Source organism: Asterias amurensis, chromosome 15 (assembly GCF_032118995.1).
Source record: "Asterias amurensis chromosome 15, ASM3211899v1".
Taxonomy (NCBI): Eukaryota; Metazoa; Echinodermata; class Asteroidea; order Forcipulatida; family Asteriidae; genus Asterias; species Asterias amurensis.
The window spans coordinates 7,066,813-7,090,384 of NC_092662.1; the positions used below are offsets into that span (position 1 = coordinate 7,066,813).

General features: G+C 42.2%; 1 protein-coding gene across 1 annotated transcript; it reads left to right on the forward strand.

The window, feature by feature from the left end:
• The first annotated feature begins 2,875 nt into the window (after window positions 1–2,875).
• Window positions 2,876–12,212, forward strand: LOC139948311 (probable polyketide synthase 1). The gene is made up of 3 exons (XM_071946424.1): window positions 2,876–2,915; window positions 3,547–10,403; window positions 11,862–12,212. Exons 1-3 carry the CDS (start codon window positions 2,876–2,878, stop codon window positions 12,210–12,212), a joined length of 7,248 nt encoding a protein of 2,415 aa, XP_071802525.1.
• The last annotated feature ends 11,360 nt before the right edge of the window (window positions 12,213–23,572 follow it).

Below are 23,572 nucleotides of genomic sequence, written 5' to 3' on the forward strand. Positions count from 1 at the left end.
TGCTTGCCGAAGATCCGCGAAGATTTAACAGTTCGTTGCGTCCATATACAATGCGTTCTTGTAATGGCCACCCACTTGCAATATTTCCGTCAGATAGTGTAGCACAAATGTGTCCAATACTGCTCAACAGATATATCAAAACGACGAAAAACCACACCATCACACATCTGGTGCCATCATGTAGACTAGTATGACAAAATTAAGACGATAAACTAGGACGGATACGGTAAAACATGACGAATTTTACAAACATTGAACGAGAGCTGTACAAAAAGGTGGTCGCCGCGGTGTAGTGCCCTCTATATAAACGGTGCAAGTTTTATGTAAATCTGTGGTCGTTGTGTTTTGTGCTACAACAAGTACCCAAATCCTTTAAATATGTATTAATTGTCTTGGTTCGTTTGTATATAAATTGCTCAGTATTTTCTTAACTTGCTTAAAGTCACCTGGAAGTGGTATTTTGTCAAGATAAAGCTTTTGTCACTAAAATATGTGTTTTGATGATTAGAATATGAATAAACAGTTAACTAAGGTTCTAAAAATTTAGTTTCCATTTAATTAACAAATTTAAAAGTAGGCCCGACCCGAGAGGGCGCTGTTCGCGTATTTTTTTTCTTAGGACGAACGTGGGCAATTTACTTAAATGAGCGTAGTTAACTATACATTTTCCCATGCACATGCGTACTTCGACGTAATAATGTGGAAATACACTCACGCATATTAAACATGTACACATACACGCATACATGTACACATGTTACATGTACAGTGTACATGTATATATTTAGTACCATGTACCATGCGTACGGTATTTTGTATAACTCTACCTTGTGTCCATAAAAATGCGTCGCGCTTGCTTTCATTGCCAAGTCTTGATTGCCCGATAAAATACGTTTGGATATGGTTGGGAGGGGGAGGGAGGGCAATTATGAAAATAGACTGACGGACATAATGAACGGTTGTGGTCCCAAATGTTTTTTGATGAAATTTATTAGTACACTGCATTACAAACAGCACTTATGCATCTGGAAGCACACAAAATTATGCAACAAAAATAATGTTTTTTTTCCACAGGTTTGTTATCTTATGCATGTTGGGATACATCAAGTGAAAATACTGGTCTTCGACAATAATTACCAAATCAAGTGGAAATACTGGTCTTCGACAATAATTACCAAATGTGCCCAGTTTAAAAATAAACCATGGATGGTATATCTACATGGTTAGACCATGGAGGAAGAAATAGGAGGTACACTGGTTCATCACAACCTGTACACCATTGTGTGAAGCGATAGTAGAAGCATGGAGGTAGAAGAAAGGCAGGTTGTGTTGTCCCCATTTATTTACCACAACTATTTTCATTCCACATACCACCACCAGTGGCAAGGTCCCTTGCCGTCATCACTAAAGTTCGTGCATACGCGAGAGTGTTTTTTTTCTGGCAAAAACACGCCCATTTTATGATAATTGCCCACGTTCGTCCTAGGAAAAAAAATACGCGCGCTGTTCGTGACGTCAATCGAGGCGCGATATTTGAAACACGGCGGCTCGAAGTGTTTGCTGCACAGCGCTGGAAAAGACGTTGGACCGGACCACTCTGCAAACTGACCCCATTTTTAGTTGTTTTGCTGCCTCAAGCACCAATACATCAGCAGCAATGCACGTGGTCGACATTGCAGGAAAAATGGAAGAAATAAACCTTTTTTCGAAACGTACAAACTCACGACTAGGACTTGCATGTACTTGCACGTTTCGATCGAGGCAAAGACTGCCTCGATTGACGTCACAAAAGAGGTAGGCGGAGTCACCCCCAAACAACTTTGTCTATTTTTTTAACGTATAAATCGTTCCAAACAATTTATTTTATTGTTCATTAACATATACTCTAATGTTTGATAGAAAACAAAATCTATTTCCAGGTGACTTTAATACTTGAAACCTATATGAAGCGCCTCAGGATCCTTTTGGGGATACAGGTTACTATAAAACTTGTTTTCATTTATAGACTCCTTGCGCATTGGAGATAAGCCTTGGATAAGCGTGACCTCATGTTGACCTTTACTTACGGGTCAACAAGAAGTGGGACCTTATCTCAAGAACTACACAACCGATTTCGATACTCCTTGTATTGTGGGAAATCCCAAACTCTTCTAAATTTAAATCAGAGCAACTATAATCTTTAAAGAACTTAATCGAAGCAAAACAACAAGGAACAGCTTTTGGTTTGTGCACAAACACCTAATGTCTAGTTGTTTGTTTGAATGTGTTTGTGATTTGTGTTTTCTTTTCTTGTTGTTATGTGAGTTTTTTTTTTTCCTTTTTTTTTTCTTCGGTGGAGTCATCTGCGCTAACTTCTGTCTCAAGCATGTTGTCCCTCAATGAATCTCCATTCGTTACTAAAAAGTAAAAACCTTCTATGATTTTAATGTCGTCATTGTTTATCGGCCATACACGTGTTGCAAATGTATACAACTTTCGTTTGTATTCCAAGATGGCGGACAGCATCTTGTTAGTTATAGAAACAGTTATACGTCATGTAAAAGGGTCTATGGGAAATATAATTGTCAGTTTCTTATTTCCCATAGGCCCTTGTACGTTGACACCAGACGTTTAGACCCATTACACCAAACCAAGGGGCCCGTCTCAAGCAGCCAACCAGACGACTCGGGAGTTCGGGTAACCGTCTTTAAAATCTTGCACCTTGACTTTTAAAACGACATAAGCGTGTTGATTTCTACAAAGATGTCATACCATAAACCAATATGGAGTAACACAATTTTGTTTTCCCCAATTACAGGATAAATTTGAACTCAACTTAAATCTTCTTGCTGTGTGACAGAGGTTCCAGATTCACATCAACATTATAACAGCATACATGGAGTCCAAGCACCCCCCAGTCGCAATTGTTGGGATAGGTAATTCAAGCAGTGTCCTTCGTAGTGCACACCATTCTAACGTAAATTTAAAAAAAAGGAGATTGCCAACGTAAGAGGGCGCTGTGCTAGTTCACCAATGGGTGAACCAATAAATTCGGAGCAAAGAGGGAAAAATGCATAATATTCAATAATTCACGAAAAATACTTAAGGTCTAACAGTTATTGTATTAAAAGGGAAATTATTCGTTCACTCTTTGGCACTAATATTATCTGCACAAGTTATGGAGAGTCCCAGAGCCCGTCAAGTTACTCCATCCAAATCAAAACACTCCTTTACCGGTGTAATTTTCCAAACGTCCAAGTATCCATCTAGAAAATCTCTTGGCAAACAGGACCAATATGTCAGAGACTATATTTCATCAAAATACCTCAAGTTGGAAGTCAACAACGTCAGGTCACGATTGAGCATAATGCTTGAGGCCCTAAACACAATATAAATTAGGCAGACGCTCTGTTTTCTCCTATTTAGTGGGGTACACCCCAATGAAAATAAACACATGGGAATTTCATGTGCACATGCTGAGAAGATCAAACAAACAAAAATGCGATTTTTAAAAGTTTTTGTAAAACAAAAGATTCATACAATTTCGTGTATTTTTTTATTTAACAGGATGTCGCATGCCCGGTGGTGTTAAAAGTCCGGATGATTTCTGGAAGGTAATCCATGATGGTAGAAACACCATTACTGAGGTCCCATCAGACCGATGGTCACTCGACAATTTCTACCACCCTGACCAGACCAAGCAAGGGAAGATGGTCACCAGGCGTTGTGGGTTCATTGATGGCATAGACAAGTTTGACAACACCTTCTTCAAAATCTCTCCACGAGAAGCGATGTACATGGACCCGCAGCAACGTCATACACTCGAGGTAGTCAATGAAGCATTTGAAGATGCTGGCATCGTACCAGACACAGTCAGTGAGTCCACTGGGGTTTACATTGGCATAGGTTTGATGGACTACCCGATCCAGTCGAGTGGAGAGACTTCTCTTATTGATGCTTACACCATGACAGGTTCTTTACACAGCGTAGCAGCAAACAGGGTGTCATATGCCTTTGATTTGAAAGGTCCAAGTTTCGCCGTAGATACGGCATGTGCCTCGTCCGTGACAGCGATGCATCTTGCCTGTACCGGCATCTGGAACAACGAGTGTAACGTTGCAGTTGTCGGTGGCTGTAACAATCTCCTCATGCCTGATGTTACGGTTGGCTTCAGCGCTCTTGGAGTCCTCTCCCCCGAAGGTCAATGCTTTCCCTTCTCCAGCTCAGCGAAAGGCTACGTACGCAGTGAAGGTTTCGGGGCTCTGATCCTGAAGCCTCTTCAACAAGCAATAAATGATGGTGATCACATCTACGCATCGATTCGAGGTAGTGCTATTGCTGCCAATGGATTCTCGAACAGCCTCACCATGCCATCTGTGCCAGCTCAGATGACGGTCATGAAACAAGCGTATGAGCGCTTTGATGTCCCTCTCTCAAGTGTACACTGCATCGAGGCCCACGGGACTGGAACACCGGTTGGGGACCCGATTGAGGCTGAAGCTATCGGCAAAACCTTTGCTCCGCATCGTGAAACACCTCTTAGGATAGGCTCTGTCAAGAGCAATTTTGGTCACAACGAGTGTGCTGCCGGGGTCACAGCAGCCATCAAAGTGGCTTTGATGTTGGAGAAAAAGATGCTGTGTCCAACTATCAACTGTGCTGATGTTAACCCGCATATAGACACAGAAGGGTTGAAGCTGCAGATCCAGACCAAGCTCGAGCCTCTACCCGATGGTTACCAAACAATCATCGGTCTCAACAGCTTCGGTGTGGCTGGTGCAGTTGCTCACATGATCTTCCAAGAGCCCCCAACTCGAGATTCTCCAGATTCAGAAAGTGACTCAAAATCTTTCCGTGCTCAGTGGCAGTTCGGCGGCAGTGATCAAGGCAACAGCATCTTGATTCCTTTATCGGCCAAGTCAACAGATGCTCTAAATGGTGTTGCAGAAAAATGGAAGAGTTTCACGGATGACAAAGATGCTCTGAAAGTTGTCTCATGGCTCTCAACTCGACGACAGCATCATGGATATCGCCTAGCTGTCATCACTAAATCCGGAGAACAGTTTCAGAAACAACTCACCAGCTTCGTGAAAACCGGAATTGGAGAAGGTATGTCATCTGGAAGTGCTAACGGTAAGAAGAGACAGATCTGCATGATTTTTCCTGGTCAAGGACAACAATGGGGCAACATGGGACGGCAGCTTTACAGAACAGAGAAAATGTTCCGTGAAACTGTACAAAAATGTGATGAAATCTTCCAAAAATTGAGCGGTTGGTCCCTTCTTCACAACAAGCTGTTCTTCATTGGACTAAATGACATGACTAAAACTGGAGAAAAGATAGACGCAGATCAGCTCATCAACGATATGGAGATATCACAGCCAGCTATCCTCTTCTTCCAGATTGGCTTGTTCCATCTTTGGCAGCTTTGGGGGATCCATCCAGATGTGGTGGTTGGTCACAGCCTTGGTGAAGTTGCCGCTGCATACGCATGTGGTGGATTGACAATTGAAGAAGCAGTAAGAGTGATCTATCATCGAAGTACACAACAGGCTAAAGTCAAGGGGGCTGGAAGCATGGCAGCTCTTCGTCTGTCCCTGAAAGACGCACAAGACATATGCTCTAGATCTGACAGGCTTTACATAGCAGCATTAAATGCCCCGTGTGGCATCACCATCGCAGGAGACACTGAGCTTATCACTGAGTATGCAAAAAAAAACACTACAGTGGCCAAGCAATTGCGGGTCCAGTGTGCTTTCCACACACCAGAAATGGATCCAATGGAGAAGTCTTTCCGAGCTGCCATGAAAGAAACGGTGGAGACGAAGGCAGCATGCCGCACCTTACCCTTGTATTCTACCGTAACAGGGGAGCTGTACAAAGGAGACTTTGGTACAGATTACTGGTGGGACAACATCAGAAATACGGTGCAGTTCCAGCCAGCAGTTGAGGCTATTTTGGCAGACACCGATGCAGATCTTTTTCTGGAATGTGGTTCCTCAGCAACACTCATCTCATCTGTCAATCAGATAGCAAAGCAAGGCAACATCAAATGTAACATCACCTCTATCTCTTCGGGTCAGCGTCGACAAGATGATCGCTACATGGTCCTAAAGGCTTTGGGTGAGCTTTACATTGCTGGCATTGATATCGACTGGAAGAATGTTACTGGAGACTGCGCAGAATGGGTATCGATTCCCACCTACCCATGGCAGCATCAGTCATTTTGGGTAGAGTCGGAGCCAATGCGCATGAAACGTCTTGGACTTGACGATCGTACCTTCAAGGGGCAAAATGGAAACATATCATTATTGGTATATCCCTTCCTGGCCGACCATATTGTGCAGGACCGACTAGTGTTTCCTGGAGCGGGCTATGTAGAGTACGCCATCGAGGCTTCCTTCCCAGAGAATAAGTTGCCATCTCTATCACATGTGTTGTTTTGCAATCTACTGATGTGGCCCCAAAAAACTGCTACTGGTGGTAAATTTGACAATCTTCAGCTCGGTTGTAACATGGAAGGTTCCAAGGTCCAGATTGTAGCAGATGGCACAATGTACAGCGAGGCCGATGTCACAGCGAATGCTACGATCCTAAACGACCACATCCCAATGAAAAGCATCCTTTCACGCTGCACTGGTAATGAACCTGGCGATGTGTTTTACGAAAAGCTTTCTGCTCTTGGCTTGCAGTATGGTCCAGCGTTCCAGGTTATCGAGAAAATGGCTTTTGGGGACGGTGAAGCGCTTGGGTACCTTTACCCAGCTCCAGTTAACAAACAGCGACTTCAGATCACCCACCTTGATGGATGTTTTCAGCTGCTCATCTCTGCCATTGGAGACACATCCACATTATATCTTCCCGTAGCCATCGAATCCCTAAAGATGCACGTTTCGTCACTGCCAGCATCAGAGTCTTTTCTTGCCCATGTGAAAGTCACTGAGTGTGATTCCTTGTCACTCATAGGAGACATTACATTGGCCACAAACAGCGGAAAGGTTCTGATGGAGGTGGTTGGCTGCAAATGCCAGAACGTGGTTGGTACTACCTCAGATGTACTCTTGTCATCTTGCCTCTACCTCACCAAGTTACAGCCCCAAAAGGCTGCTCTTCCACCAACCTCCGTTGCTTATGACGTCTTCGAGCCATACTGCCTTCAAGAGAACTATCCGGAAGAGATAGATCCAATTTCAAAGGCTGTTGATGTAGTTCATGTGCTGCAGGCAATCTGCGTCTCATACATTCGGCACGCTTTCGGTGAGGTTCCCGCAGAGGAACGTGGCAAGTGTAACCCACGATACATTAAGAGACTTCAGGAAATTGCAGCAGATGATACAGCTGATGATATACCTTTTGAAGAAATCCCCATTGTCATCAAAGACATCATGCAGCGTATCCCAGAGCTCAAACAAGAGTTGACCATAATGACCAGTGTCGGTGACAATCTCCCGACCACCCTTCGTGATCCATCAACTGCAGTCTCAATTCTTTTTGCCGCAGAGAACATCGCGCACTACTTCATAGACTCTCTGACAACCAGACTTTACTACAAAGCAGGAGCCAAGATGATCGCGAATGCAGTTAAAGAAGCTGCAAAGAGCAAAGGAGTTGTGAGAGTTGTGGAGGTTGGGGGACGAATGGGTGGCCTAGCCACCTACATACTAAAGCCCCTAAAACAACTTGGAATGGATACACAATTGGAGTACATCTTCACCGACCTGAGTGCCTCGTTCTTTACTCACGCACAAGGGAAACTTCAGGAGTTCCCATTCGTAAAATATCAGCAGCTTGACATTGAGACTGATGTTGGGCAACAGGGATTCGTTCCTGGCTCCGTTGATATTGTTGTTTGCATGGACACCCTTCATTCTGCTGTTGACTTGAACAACGGGCTCCACCATATGAGGAACCTTCTCTGTCCGGATGGGTGGTTGGTTGTGTATGAAGCAACGAACACCAAGTATATATCTGAGCTCCTTTTTGGAGCTCTGGAGCTATGCTGGGCTTTCCAAGATTTCCGTACCGATGTTTGCTGGTTGGATCAACAAGGTTGGGTTGACCTGATGAAGAATGGTGGTTTTACCGACGTTGTTGCTGTATCCTCTCCAGATGAGTTTTTCCATAGCATCATGATCGGCAAGAAGTCAATTGAAGAGTGTTGCGAAGAAGAACCTGACTCTGACTGGCTTGTTCTTTCCGACTCCACATTCCCAGGTAATGGAAATGTCTTGAGAGCACTCGAAAACTCCCTGCCAAATACCACCACCTTCGCATTTTCTGACAGAAAGCTTGATGATGCTCTCGGGGGCAAGAAAGAGTGTACTCACCTCGTCTTCATTCTCAGTCAGGCTGACTGGAAAGCTAAACAACTCACCCGCGCCTTACAAGAAGTCAATGAAGACTCGGGTAATTTTTCACAGGTTTCCGTTGTTGCGACTGGGTCCAAGACGTCAACTGCAGTTGCTGTTGGACTTATTAGGGCAGCCACAAACCTGTGCAATGTGCCCATGTTTTCTTTTCATCTCGATGACGAGTCACAAGAAAGCCTAAGTATCTTAGTCAAGACTATTGTAAGATGTGATGTAAAGGATCGGGAAATAAGCATCAAGAATGGAGAACTCCTCTTGCCGAGATTGGTTAAAGCTGAAATTCCTGCCCATGACAGGAATAATGACACGTACTGGCAACTCATACAAAACCCTGACATGTCAAGTAAGCACGCCTCAATAGATGATATGGGCTTCAGTTATCTGAGTGAAATGGAACCACCTCCCGGTAAAGTCATAGTTAAAGTGAATGCTGCTGCTCTCAACTTCAAAGACGTAGTGATGGCTCTTGGACTCCTGTCAAGGTTAGATGAAGAAGATGAGAGGTCCAACTTTGGTCTAGAATGTAGTGGCGTGGTCGTGAAAATAGGCGCTGGGGTAACCTCACTGCACATTGGAGATGATGTGGTTGGCTTTGGTAAGCACTGTTTCGCCTCACACACAATCAGTGATGAAGATTTACTGGTCCCAAAGCCGTCAAACCTCAACTGGGTTGAAAGTGCAGGCATAAGTGTGATATTCTCAACTGCTTATTACAGTCTGGTTGAAAGAGCAAACCTTCAAAAGGATGAAACGGTTCTAATTCATTCTGCATGTGGTGGAGTTGGCTTGGCAGCAATTCAAGTGGCTCGAATGATTGGAGCAAAAGTCATCTGCTCTGCTGGAAGTGAGAAGAAGAGAACCTACCTTCGAGAGGAACTTGGCATTGAGATGGTGACAGATTCTCGTTCTGAAAGGTTTTATGATGATGTGATGAGCTGGACAGAGGGTAACGGAATTGACGTAGTTCTTAACTCATTGAGTGGAAGACTGCTTCTCAAGGGAATAGAGTGCCTCTCCTTTGGTGGAAGGTTCTGCGAAATTGGAAAGAGAGATATACTTCAGAAGACGAATCTTCTTCTGTTGCCCATGCTCCTAGAAAACAAGTCTGTGTTGTCATGCCAGATTGACCGATTAGTAATACATCAGAAGAACAAGGCTCAGATGCTGATGATACAGGTGGCGAGTCTATTTGATAAGGGGGCTTTCAAACCAATCCACACTGAGACAACTTCAATTACAGACTTCGCTGACACATTCCGCATCATGGCCAAAGCAAGTCATATCGGCAAGGTGGTTTTTGATATTCCAAAAGACTACAAGCCCCTCCAAGTTGTCCCAACATGCACGCTGTTCAAGGTAAATGCTACATATATTGTCACTGGTGGTTATGGAGGACTTGGCCAGGCATTCGCCCGTTGGCTTTGTAAGAAAGGGGCTCGTCATGTGGCGCTGGTATCCCGTCGTGGTTGTCACAATGCTTCTGCTCGGCGCACCGTCACATTCCTGAAGCGAAAAGGGGTTAAGGTGTATGATTTCGCCATGGACTTGGCCGATGCTAGTAGTGTTCAAACCATCCTTAGGCAACTCAAAGAAAGCCACAACGCTCCAGTTGTCAGGGGCATCTTCCACCTCGCTGGTTTCATCGCTGAAGAATCTTTATCTGACCTTACACCTGAGCTGATGGATAACATCCTTGGTGCGAAGGCGGTCAGTGCCCGGCACCTTCACAACTCGACTGAAAATCTGCCGCTGGATTTCTTCCTGATGACATCATCTGTAACCGCTGTTTGGGGACATCCTTCTCAACCCTGCTACACAGCTGCTAATGTTTACTTGGACGAATTGGCCGAAGAGCGGAAGGCTAAAGGTCTACCTGCAACGAGTCTTCAACTGGGACCAGTTCGGGGTGCCGGATACCTGGAGAGCAACTCCGATGTGGTCAAAACATTCGGGATGAAGGGTAACATGACGCTACACATTGATGAGGTGCTTCAGTTTGTTGGTCAGCTTCTTCAAGCAAAGGATTCACCAGCTGTACTTTGTCTTGCAAACCAGGTAAGAATGAAATAACATTTATATATCTGATTTGCACGAATGTGTGTGTCTACTTGCCAGGTAGATTTTGTTCTCTAAAGAACAAAGTCTTCCTGGCGTTACCGCAAATGAAATATATATTGATGCCTCACCATGTAGTGCGTGAGACCCCATATAGAAATAATTTGCCAAAAACCTAACTAATAGCTGGTAGTTTTTGTGTACAAATTGCATGTGAGACAAATTGTTTGGTCAAAAAAGTTTGGTTTCTTGAAGGCATTTGGCACGTTGCCATTTTAAGTGAACATTTCAAGCCTATATGAAATTACAAACATTATCGTAAAGTTGGTATAGGTATTAATATGATTAGAAGTTTCTCAAGTGGATCAAATCGTACTGAAGACCGCTACTTCTAAAGGCTTCTCTCTGTCATTGATCCCTGCTCATTTCTTTATTGGTCATTGTGGGGTGTCGTTGGGATGTCGTGGCCCAGCGGATAAAGCCGGCCTTATCAGGTCGACAAACCGTCGGCAACGCGTAGACAAAATATGTTTAGATCACAACAACTGAGAAATCGTGCGCCGGCGATTGGTTCCCGACCGTCGGGATCACGTCGATCAAGTTGAAATTGTTCTACCCTTGCGACTGTTAATTTTTCGAGCGGCGACTGTTTCAGGTTGTTTTAAAATCATCGCAGCTTCACTCAGGTCGTAAATAATCGCCGACTGAAAAGTTCCCGATGGTCTTAGCTCAGGCGCAGTGTAATCCTGAAAAGTTGCCGATTGTTTTTTGTTGACTTAAGGTTGACCTGAGGCCGGCTTAAGAGGACCGAACTCAAGCTCTGGTTTTTCTGTTCAACAGAGTGTGGGTGTTCGAATCCCGGTCGTGTCACTTTTGTCCTTGAGCAAGACACTTAACTATAAGCTTCTCTCAACCCAGGGGTAAATGGTACCTGTGAGGGCAGAGTTGGTTCTTGTAGATTAGTAGATTAGCTTTGTTCGCTACATATTTGGTAGACTTGATGACAAGTCGTTAGGCGCTGCCTATTTGTCTGCCTTTCATGCAACAGTCACAGTGCGATGTTACACATGCAACAGTCGTAGGTAGCGCGATAATTGCGACTGACTCACACACACATACTGGGATCGAGGGTGTGTGTATCGTCCCCGCAGCTACACCGCGCTGTAACTACACACCGCGCTCAACAATTACCGTCTTGACTTCAAGACTACATATTTGGCGTCACAGGCTGTACACTTCCCAGGGAGCTGAGATGGTTTAAGGAATGTTAAGGCCCGGTGACCAGGGGTAATAACGTTGAAGCGCCATGAGTGTCACTTCGTGACGGACCTGAGCGCTATATAAGAAGCCACTATTATTATTTTGTATTTATCCCCGAATAAATATTACTCTTAAAGTTGTTGTACCAGTATGTTTTATTCTCATTAATAGCTTGTTATCTGGTATTATTAACCACAGGACTGGGATGCTACCTTAAGACATTGCCACAACGACTCCCTGAAGTTCCGTCACCTTACCTTGGGTCGGCAGGTCGCACAGACTGACTGTGACCTCAGCCAGGAAGATCTAGAGGATCGTGTTAGACAGAAGATGGGTCAACTCCTTTGCGTGGAGCCAGCAAGCATTGACCTACAACAACCAATGATCAACTACGGTATTGATTCACTAATGGCTGTAGAGATGGTCACGTGGGCCAGTAAAGAGCTCAATGTCATCATCTCTCAGCTTGATATTCTGGGTGGTATTTGTACCAATGTGTTATTGGAGAAAGCCGTAGATCACAGCGTGGTTATCAATGTAGCTGAATAGCTCATGGTTCGACAGGGCATTGTCTCATGACAGAGTGGGGCAATGGTCATGACTCTGGGTCGACCAAATTAAATTTTGGTTTCAGACAGGCGAACTTAATGAACTTTTACATTAGGTTCGGCTCATGAAAAGATCGACGTCTGAAACAGAGTCGCTCCAGACTTCTAGCGCGTCCAGTTGCTCCTAACTGTTTCAGACGTCGAACTTTTCGTGTACTTAATTCAGAATTTGGTTCGGCGCGATTCTGGAGCGCCTGTCTGAACCGGGTGTTACTTACTTTTTACCAGACACAATCTGTCGGTATGTTAAATTATCACAGTTAGTTGAAATTATAACCACCATGTGATTTCAAAATGTTTTCTTTGTTTAGTTGGTACTAAACTCCATTTTCATTGGCCAAAAAGGAATCTGACTATTAATTTACTTGACTTGTTACATTAATTTGGATGGAAGAAGAACAAACAAGTTGCAGTTTTCAAACAATTAAGGTCACGTGATTTATCCAAACTATTTCATTTTGACGGATTTAAGAAATCACGTGATCTTAGGGGTTAGTTTTACATCAAGACGTGTAAAAATTATTTACTGCAGTAAAATTATTATTATTATTATTAAAGGCAGTGGACACTATCGGTAATTACTCAAAATAATTATTAGCATAAAACCTTACTTGGTAACGAGTAGTGGGGAGCTGTTGATAGTATAAAACATCGTGACCGTGTTTCAGCCAACCAGAATACAGAACAAGCAATAGGTGTGTTATATAGTCTAGTGATCACGCGCGCGTGTTTTGCGGGAACTAGTTCCCGAGCGGGCACTAGTCTTTGAGAGTTAGTGCCCTTTCTTTTCCAGATTTCTGTTCTAATTTCACATTTAAGACCGAGCTGTGTTATAAAACACATATTGACTGGCATAATTCAGTAACTAGTGTACGTCTATTCGAAGGCCGAGGGAAATAGGCCACTCTTCTGGTCACTCATTGCCAGTCAATATGTGTATAATACTCAGATTATGGATAGAATAGTTAAACAAGTTTTTATATTTGAAACAGGTTCACAATTAACTATGATTTTTTATTTTTTGCCTTTTTCGGTAATATATAGCACATTTTCTTGAAGATGTTTTCAAAGTGTTGAAATTATGCTTTTTTTCTCCATAAAATATTTTTGGGAGAACAAGCTCAGTATCGGGTGCACAAACTTAGCAAGAAAAAGGAGGGTTAGATTTCTTTTATCCTTTGGTGCTCAAATCAAGCTGAAAAGTGGAAGGGATAATTTGTTTTATCCTTTGCTGCTCAAAACCAACCAAAAAGTAGGAGGGTAGATTTGTTTATCCCTTGAAACAAATAAGTGGAATTTATCTATTTTTAAAACGTTAGCATAGCAAAATTAGATTGATTCGTAAAATCTACAGCATGTTTTTCACGATTTGGAGGATAAAATGGTAAAACAAAAAACTTATTGCTTTAAAATCCTGTTTCGAGAGCAATTCTCAGACCATAATGAAAATTTTAAGATACTTGACAAATAACCAAAAATAAACAGGTTCACAATTAAATAAACAATTTTTAGTTTTGTACTGTTTTGGGTAATATATAGCAACTTTTCTTGAAGATATTTTAAAAATGTTAAAACTATACTGTTTTTCTCCATAAAATACCTTTGGGAGAACAAATTCAATATCGGGTGCACAAGCTTAGCCAAAAAGAGGAGGGGGATAGATTTGTTTATCCTTTGGTGCTCAAATCAAGCTGAAAAGTGGATGGGATAGATTTGTTTATCCTTTGCTGCTCAAAACCAACCGAAAAAGAGGAAGGGGTAGATTGTTGTATCCCTTGAAACTAAAACACGACAACGAGTGTGATATAATGCAACAAATACGTGTGATTTATCCATTTTGAAAAAAAGTTAGCATAGCAAAATTAGATTGAGTCGTAAAATCTACAGCATATTTTTCACGATTTGGAGGAAAAAATGGTAAAACAAAAATTTGTTGCTTTAAAATTCTGTTTCGAGAGCAATTTACAGACCATAATGACAATTTTAAGCTGTAAATTTGAAAAATAACCAAATCTAAAAAAATACAGTTAAATATGAAAATGTTTAATGAGAGAGTCCATGTTTTACGGTGCAAACGTGAGGGTCCTCAAACATTATTCCTTGGAATGGGTAAAGGGAGTCAAACTGCCGAGTTTTCTTATATTTTTTATTTTTGTACACCTCGCTCGTCAATGCCGTTGTGGACTAGAACGTTTGAATCCTTGGAAACAATGTGTACGTACCTGTCCGCTATTTTGTTTACCCAACCTATTGAATCTTCGCAACCCTTAGGTCTACTATTCTTGAATCGAGAGGGGAGGGGCATGCATTGTGGTATGTCTGTGGGAAAGGGGCGGGGAATGGCAAACAATGAAGGGGACACATTAAAAGGGCTGGGAAAATAACGGAAAGGGAAAAAAGAAAAAGGGACTATTGATAACTTGGGACAGGAAAATGTTTAATTATTATTTAATAATAAACTGAACAGGGAAAATACACGAAACGGAGAACCACTGGCGGACCCGCGCGGAACGGGGAAACGTATGTGGGCCGGCAAACAGTGCAAAGAACAATCAACGCACGGGTTTACGGGAAGGAGTCACGAGTTAGATTTGGGAAGGGGACAGGAAGAAGGGGCACAAAGTGGTACGTCTGTGGAACGGGGAAGTGGGAACGGCAAAACAAAATGACGGTGAAAATGAACAGGGCTGGGGTAGGGATTGAAAACATTAAAAGGGACTACCTATGATGATATGGGATATGGAACAGGAAAATATTAAACTGAACGAGGAAAAATCAAACCATGAAACAGGGAAAGAACCACTTTAAGCGGGACCCGCGTAAAAACTGGAAACATTAGAATATGGGTATATACGAGGGACCCGCGCAAAACTGGAAAACATTAGAACGGGGTATAAACGAGACTGGGAAAGATCCACTATAGAGCGGGACCCGCGCAAAACTGGAAAACATGAGATGGGCAAACAGTGGCAAGCAAAGAACAATGCCAACGCACGGGATCGGGGGACGGGGAGGCACGGACGGAGGCGCGGGTTAGATGTTGGAACGGGAGATGGACTCGGGCACACGGTGGGACAGGGAGTGGGGGAATGGCAAAATAAATGGCGTGAACAAAATGAACGGGGCTGTTAGTATATTAAGGTCAGGGGAAAAAAGAAAAGGGACTTGAAAACGATACAGGACAGGAAAATAATAAACTGAACAGGAACAAAATAAACGCAACGGGGTATATAAACGGGATTGGGTAAGAACCACTCCCGGGACCCGCTCGAAACTGGAAAATATGGATGGGATCCCATACAATGCCGAAACGGAAAAAAGACGGGCAAGTGTACGATTTCACAAAACACTCACATTCATTTAACTTAGGATGGGTGGTTTGCCACAGTGATTTGTATTGTGACCTTACCCTCCACTTACCCTCCCCCGTACTCAACGCTATACATATTTGCTGCATTTTAAACGCAAGTTTCTAGCAGGGTTGCCGCGCAGCATCCCGCTAGTAACTTAGAACATAGAGAAGGACTCAAAACTGTTCATGTGGATCGGTCTTGGGACCCCCTTGACTGCCTTTTTTGGACTGTAGGCAAACACATTTGTCATTATGGTTAAAACAAAGGAAATGTTGTCTGAGCAATATCTCAAGAAGTATGGCCTACTTGTCATATCAACTCGAAACTTGGTTTGTGGATTAGTCTTTGCTTGTGGATTGGTCTTGGGATCCCAAAGAAGCCTAATGCTTTTGGATCCTAGGCCAAACTTTTAGGTCATTATGACTAAAACAAAAGAATTGTTGTCTTAGCAATACCTCGAGAAGTACTTGTCATGGTCATATCAACTATAAAGAGGTTTGTGGATTGGTCTTTGTTTTTGGATTGGTCCTGGGATCCCCCGCCCGCCCCCCCCCCACCCCCAGAGGTCTGTCGATGTTGGACTATAGGCAAAAAAGGGTAGTTGTGTCTAAACGAAGGAATGTTGTCTGAGCAATATCTCGAGCAGTACTTGTCATATCAACTCCAAACTTGGTTTGTGGATTGGTCTTTGTTTTAGTGATTGGTCTTTGGACCCCCCCCCCCCCACCCCCAGAGGTCTGTCGATGTTGGACTATAGCCAAAAAAGGGTAATTAAAACAAAGCCAAAGGAATGAGGAGTACTTGTCATATCAACTACAAACTTGGTTTGTGGATTGGTTTGGTGATCCCCAAGAAGCCTATTGCTTTTGGACCCTATGCCAAACTTTTAGGTCATTATGACTAAAACAATAGAAATGTTGTCTGAGCAATATTTCGAGAAGTACTTGTCATATCAACTCAAAACTTGGTTTATGGACTGGATTGGTGATCCCCAAGAAGCCTAATGCTTTTGCACCCTAGGCCAAATGTCAAGGTTATTACGGCTACAGGAAAAGAAATGTTGCCTTCCCACCGTACTACCCCCCTCTGCCTTCCCTCAACCATCCTCACCTTCTCATATCCTTCTCTATTCATCTTTTCCAGCCTTCTACCCAACACACTTCGACAATTACAAACAGTGTGGGTTTTTGGGGGCGGGGGGGGGGGGTGGGTTGTAGTGCGTATGAGTGTTTTCACCCATTGGTCTTTCCCACCTATGGCAGAGTATCCCCAGCATAACATTGCACAACACTGGCTAAGATTAATGTGAAAACCCCATTACTGTTCTACATGTGTAATGTCAAGAAACGGTGTTTTAAACACGACTTTTCTTGTTTTACACTGATTTGTAGATATTGTTGAGTGGCTTTAAATCAGTTTAAATTGGTGAATGGTTTTAAACAGTTTGAATTAAGGTACAACATAAAAATAATAGTTACGGAAGTCATCATAACAAAAGCTTTCACAATTAACATGAAACATATGTAAAAGAAAGTTAACACAGGTTCAGGTTCTATTGGGTTGTGGTTTGTTTGAAACAAAACATAACTATTGATATATGCGACTTTGAATACTTCTCTACATAGTGTAGAAGTTTGTAAATAATGGCGAGACAATGTATAATGTGACAACACTTAAAACGAACTCTGTTCCCTCCTCTATTTTCAAGAGTCGAGAAAAAATCATTTTAAATAATTGCAAAAGCTATATTCTCCTCTCTTCAAGACAGTTTTAGTTTTTTACTCCAATAACATACTGGTGTCACAAATAAATCAATGAAACTTGATAATTGTACACAATAGGGTTTAATGCGTAACGCAGTAAACCGATTTAACACCAGGAAATATGCATAATTATAGTCAGGTTGCACGGTCGGGGCTATAAGCGATTGGGATTGTCAGGGCGCATTCAGACGTGGTTCCATTGTTCTTTTCAACCAACCAAAGCAATGCATTTGGGGAAAGGGTGCTTGTCTTTCTGGGAACCGTCATTGAATATTCTGCCACCGAGGAGTTAAGATAGATTGTATAGTTTCGCAAAATTCGGTACCTTCTTGGCAACTCGCTGGAAGTGGGAACCGCATTGAAGAAATCCAAGTGATACCTGATGAGGAGGGCGAAGATGGGCGGCTACAGAGAGTGGTGAAGCCGATGGCTTACTAGCCGGGCAAATCGGGTGAGTCGCTACATTTTCAGTCCTAATGCTGGGGCAAGTACAGCCCCAACAGTAACGCTAGTAGGTAACACGAGTACCGTGAATACGGAAAGGTTTCAAACATCTAGTATGTATAAAGGGCCAATAATTGCGAACATCCTACAGATTAATAGTCAGGATATTTCATGGCCTTTACACGTAACTCGGGGTATAACGGACCAACATTCTCAAAGCATGAGTACAGGTACACAAGGACAAGAAAGGGCGGACAATCATAATTTTTTTTGGCAGCTTGCCGTTTAATATGAAAGTTAGTCAGAGCTTGTGTCAGTCAGGCCAATCAGGAATAAGTAAGCCTAGTAGTTTAGTGTACAACTTGGCAAACTCTAGTCAATATTCAGGGTATTCCATACATAACAGGGATGGGGCATGTAGTAGGTTTAGGAGGGACATCATCTTCAATAGAACTGGGTGGTGCCCAACTTTCAAATGCAGGGTGCAAAATAAGTACAGTAGGGAGCAGTTGCATGTGGGGGTCCATTGATTGCACAGCGGGCTCTTGAAGCATACCGATGGCGGATAACATGCAGCATATGAATTAACCATCAACTCCCTTTAATCCATTGATATCGGTTTGTAGCGAATTGGGCGAGGGCCTACCGCTAACCTTAAAATTTTTAAGATTATTCATAGCGAGTTTGTGGATTTTGCTGTGATCTTATAAAGCAGAGTGACCCTATATTAGTACAAATAGCCTACCGCTAACCTTAAAATTTTTAAGATTATTCATAGCGAGTTTGTGGATTTCGCTGTGATCTTATAAAGCAGAGTGACCCTATATTAGTACAAATAGCGGTCAAGACACAATAATTCTTGCTGGCTGTAAACGAGGGGGGTTTTATAATATGGAAAGATAATAAACACAGGCGTCCAATTACTTCTATACATTACATGGACCTCTGCATTTTTGACTTATGTAGCAGTGTATTTGCGAGCTCATCTCCATAGAACACATAGAATTATTGAAATAGTGTCAGATCGTACGCACAGAGAGCAGCAGCTCGTCCAATAAGGGGGGATGGCGCACTTTTAGAATGAGGCAGCAATTAACACCAGTTAGATCATGGGCATAATTGACGATGAATTATGGGCATTGCACGTCACAGCACCATGTGTTAATCAAGCTCTAGAACAAAGGGTACATAAAGAATAGAAGGGCAATACCAAGTTTCATTATGACCTTTCGGAATGATTGATCATTATTAGGCACTAAATGGCCAGCTTCCATAAATCAAGGGGTAGCCTATTGCATAATATTAAAATTAAAGACCTTTGCATCTTCTTCCATTTGTACATACGTATCTGGTATTTCATATGTTTAATGAATAGGGTGGTATAGATGGCCTTAGCTTTCGATCCAAACCGGACCTAGTTCAGAGGCATAAAACAAGTACAAACAAATACATATCCATTCATAGAAAAAGAGAGGGGAAATGGATTAAAGGAAGAAAGAAGCGGGAAAATAACAGCCAATCAAAGTTTCTATTTCAGAAACAATTGGGGGCTATGAACCAATACGAGTAGAGTGGCGAGGACAAAGGAGGTTTCATATGAAAGGATGGATTACTGGACCATAAAAGTGGTAAATGCATCGTTCGTTAACAATGCAGGGAAACATGAAAGGGTAGAATTAGAGAACAAGTTGCATCATGATGCAATTAACAATGGTCAATTAATAGAGAAAAGCAAGATCAAAAGTACGATGGTAGTAAAAATAGGTATGAGGGACCTGTGGAAAAAAAGGGGGGTTACTTACATGAGATAGTTATAGTAACAAATATATAAGAACAACTTTAAAAAAAATTAATTTATACTTGAGTTACAGAATATAAACAACATTATAGTTCTCAAGCAGAAGTGAAGTGGGGGTAACGGGAATTTATTTAACACCAGTGTTTATGTTTAGTCCAGAGGACTTGACTGTCTTGAGTTGGTGAATCCAGTGTGATTCTCTATGCTTGCAGTTATATTTCATATGTTCATAAATTGCACAAATGGGCGGATCCCAAGGGTAGTTTCATTGTTTCCAAGATGAAAGAGGATTGTAGACGCTTGGACCCTCGGCAAGATTCAAGATGTTCCATTACATTTCCAGTGCTGAGCAGTCTGGTTAGTTTTTACCGCCAGTCTGCAAAATATTGAATTATTCGGTTGGGTCCTGAGGCGAATTAGAATAAATCTGCTTTATACTTGTTAAGTATAAAGAGTTACACGGTTCAATGGTTTGGCGGGAACATTGAATAGGACTGGGTGCGGTACCCAGGGTAAGGCTTATCTGGCTATGCTATCAATATACACATTAAAGCTTTGTTAATTTAGTTTTTTTTTTAGTCGTTATATAGTTTAAGTACCATCGGTAACAGTAGCAGCTACCATAGCTTAGCAGGGAGGTCAGTACTAGCTTGAACCTGAAAGCGTTGATTTGCATAGATCAGGTGTACGTTTCCAATATCGGTTGGTTTTTCGTATCTGGCGGTCAACACAGCACTGATGTTCCATGGCAATGACACGTTGTGTCGTAAAAATGTCGGCACAAAATGTAACGAACAATGGAGGCAGGCTAAACCGTAAAGCTTACGTATTTGAACAACAAAGGCGCATGATTAAAAATTATCAGTTGATCCGGTTATTCAAGTTACAGGGTGTAATTATTGTCAGTGAAGACGAAAATTCGGTCGTTACAAAAAGTAACAAACATTATAATGTGGGACTAAACGTACAGAGTATGTACATGAGATGAGAAGACGCATGATTAAAAATGATCGAGTGATACGGTTATTCAAGTTACAGGGTGTAATTATTGGCAGTGAAGATAACAATTCGTAAAGTGGTTACAAAAAGTAACCCATTATAATGTTGGATTAAAATGTAACAGAGCATACACATGAAATAACAAGATGCATGATTAAAAATAGGTTCAATTACAGGGTGTAATTTTTACAGTGAAGACAAAAATGTTCGATGCAAACGTAGAAGAGTGTGAAGATGAAAAGAGAAGATGAATGATTAAAAAGGAATCAGTTGCTCCGGTTGCAGCATAGCTTGCAGACATCTTCATCCGGTTGCAGCATAGCTTGCAGACATACCATATTTGACTTATATGACCTTTATTAAAGTAGCATAGTTAATGTTTAAAGTATAATCAGCTTATGAAGCTCTGCTGTTAAAAGCAGCATTCTTGGTTGCCCTTTTCGGTTATTCTGAGGGTGAGTGAGTTTACAATTCACGATGGCAAATTCCCGGGCGTTGCGTATTGGTGATATTTCCTTTAATCAGGAAGGGAATTTGCAAGTAGTTCTAAGATATTCAAAAACGGATCAAGTGGGTAAAGTTCAATCATTTCTATTGACAGGAATGCCAATACTTCACCGTTTGTACATTGAGGGGGGACCCTATGTCAGCCAGACATGTTAATCACATCTTAAAGTAGGGATTAAGGCCTTCAGGTAAACCCCACACCCTTTTCAGTTCATAGTTGCAGGATATGTTTGGGGTTCGGGAGGAACAAATCAAAAGTATGGGGAGATGGAAGTCTGGAGCACTTGAATCCTACGTTAGGCCAGACTTAATGTTTTCAATTGTCTAAAAGGGGGTAGCTTGTAGCAAGGTCATAAATAAGCAGTGTAGACAACCGCTTCTTTAATTAGCATATTGCCGTTTAAGATAAATAATCATTTACAAGATTGGTGAATGTTGAGTTGGTTGTTAACAAATTGTGTACAACATTTTCAACTACATACAAGACTTTGACAAGATAAAATATTGGTCAGAACAGATTACCCAGGCTGTTTTTCTTTGAATTTGTTTTTATACAGATGTTTATCGGGGACAGTATCATTCGCCACAGCAGCGGCACAGTGGTGGTACAGTGAAATGGAAAGGCGTGTCTGGGGCACGCCTGGACGGCTGGGACTAGGCTCAGGAGATACGGCAAAAGGCGAGGTCCCGACGGCAATAGTGTTACATCTAAGTACCAAAGATATCTTGAAGGAAAATTCGGGACAGATAACACATAGGGTAAAAGGGAGCCTAAAGATGTTCATCAATCCGATGCAAGAACGTTGGTACCGGGACAGTATCATTCGCCACAGCAGCGGCACGGTGGAGGTACAGTGACATGGAAAGGCGTGTCTGGGGAACGCCTCGACGGCTGGGACTAGGCTCAGGAGACTCCTGGCAAAAGGCGAGGTCCCGACGACAATAGTGTTACATATAAGGACCAAAGATATCGTGAAGGAAAATTCGGGACAGATAAGACATAGGGTAACAGGGAGCCTAAAGATGTTCGTCAATCCGAAGCAAGAACGTGGATACCGGGACAGTATAATTTGCCACAGCAGCGACACAGTGGTGGTACAAGTGACATGGAAAGACGTGTCTGGGGCACGCCTGGACGGCTGGTACTAGGCTCAGGAGATACCTGGCAAAAGGCGAGGTCCCGACGACAATAGTGTTATATCTAAGGACCAAAGATATCTTGAAGGAAAGTTCGGGACAGAGTAGACATAGGGTAAAGAGAGCCTAAAGGTAATTAGGAACATCCTACCCAACACACGGTTAATTTGGTCAGACATTTTGTTAAGGGTGAAGTATCAAGGTAAAGTTAAAGGAGGGCAGAAAAACGCTGCACTTGGGATTTAAATATGTATGCAAAGAAGATACTTCGGGAGATGCAAAACGCACCTGTTATAAAACACCCCCATCTCATTAACCCTTCCCGGAAGGTGCGTACTGGCAAGACATGATTCATTTGGTTCAATCAAAATTTATCAGACGGGTTGACACTCGGAGAAAGTTTTGTAAAAAAAAAAAAATAAAAAAAAAAAAAAAAAAAAAAATAAAATAAAAAAAGGGGGGGGGGGTGTTTGGGCAAATTTTTATATCAAAATTTGCTTTGGCGGTAAGTTTAGGTTGTTCCTATAAACAAGAAGCTAATAGGCATTGTAGCCTGTGAGGAAGTGGTAAATTCATTTATGTGAATTGATATGGATAAATATGGTGGTAATAAAATGATGTGATTGTATATAAAGAAGTAGATTAATTTGGTACCTTCTTGGCAACTCGCTGGAAGTGGGAACCTCATTGACCCGGAGTTTTCTCCAGTCAATGAGTGCATTTATAATTATAATAATTGTAATTAGTCTGGTACCTTCTTTGGCAAATCGCCGAGAAGTGGGAACCTTTGCGGATTGGAAATTTACCGTTCGCAAAGTGAGGGATTGGGACCCTTTGCGAATTGGTCGCAAAGTGTATTATAATGGGAACTGGTATACTTCTTTATGAGTGTGGATATCACTGGATGGAATTAAATAAAGGGAAATCCCTTATATTATTATGAATGGGCGTTTTACCACCGAATTCAGAGTACGGAATAAATTAACTCTTGGCAGAGTTCACTACAACAACAAATCCTTGTGTCTGTGTATATTTATCAGGTGGTAATAGGGTTTAATGCGTAACGCAGTAAACCGATTTAACACCAGGAAATATGCATAATTATAGTCAGGTTGCACGGTCGGGGCTATAAGCGATTGGGATTGTCAGGGCGCATTCAGACGTGGTTCCATTGTTCTTTTCAACCAACCAAAGCAATGCATTTGGGGAAAGGGTGCTTGTCTTTCTGGGAACCGTCATTGAATATTCTGCCACCGAGGAGTTAAGATAGATTGTATAGTTTCGCAAAATTCCCTCCCTC

Excerpts from the sequence above, each read along its gene's own strand:
- LOC139948311 (XM_071946424.1), top strand. The coding sequence starts at position 2,876 with ATGGAGTCCAAGCACCCCCCAGTCGCAATTGTTGGGATAG. Across the intron at positions 2,916-3,546 it reads AGTCGCAATTGTTGGGATAG|GATGTCGCATGCCCGGTGGT; the intron begins GTAATTCAAGCA and ends TTTATTTAACAG. Across the intron at positions 10,404-11,861 it reads TACTTTGTCTTGCAAACCAG|GACTGGGATGCTACCTTAAG; the intron begins GTAAGAATGAAA and ends TATTAACCACAG.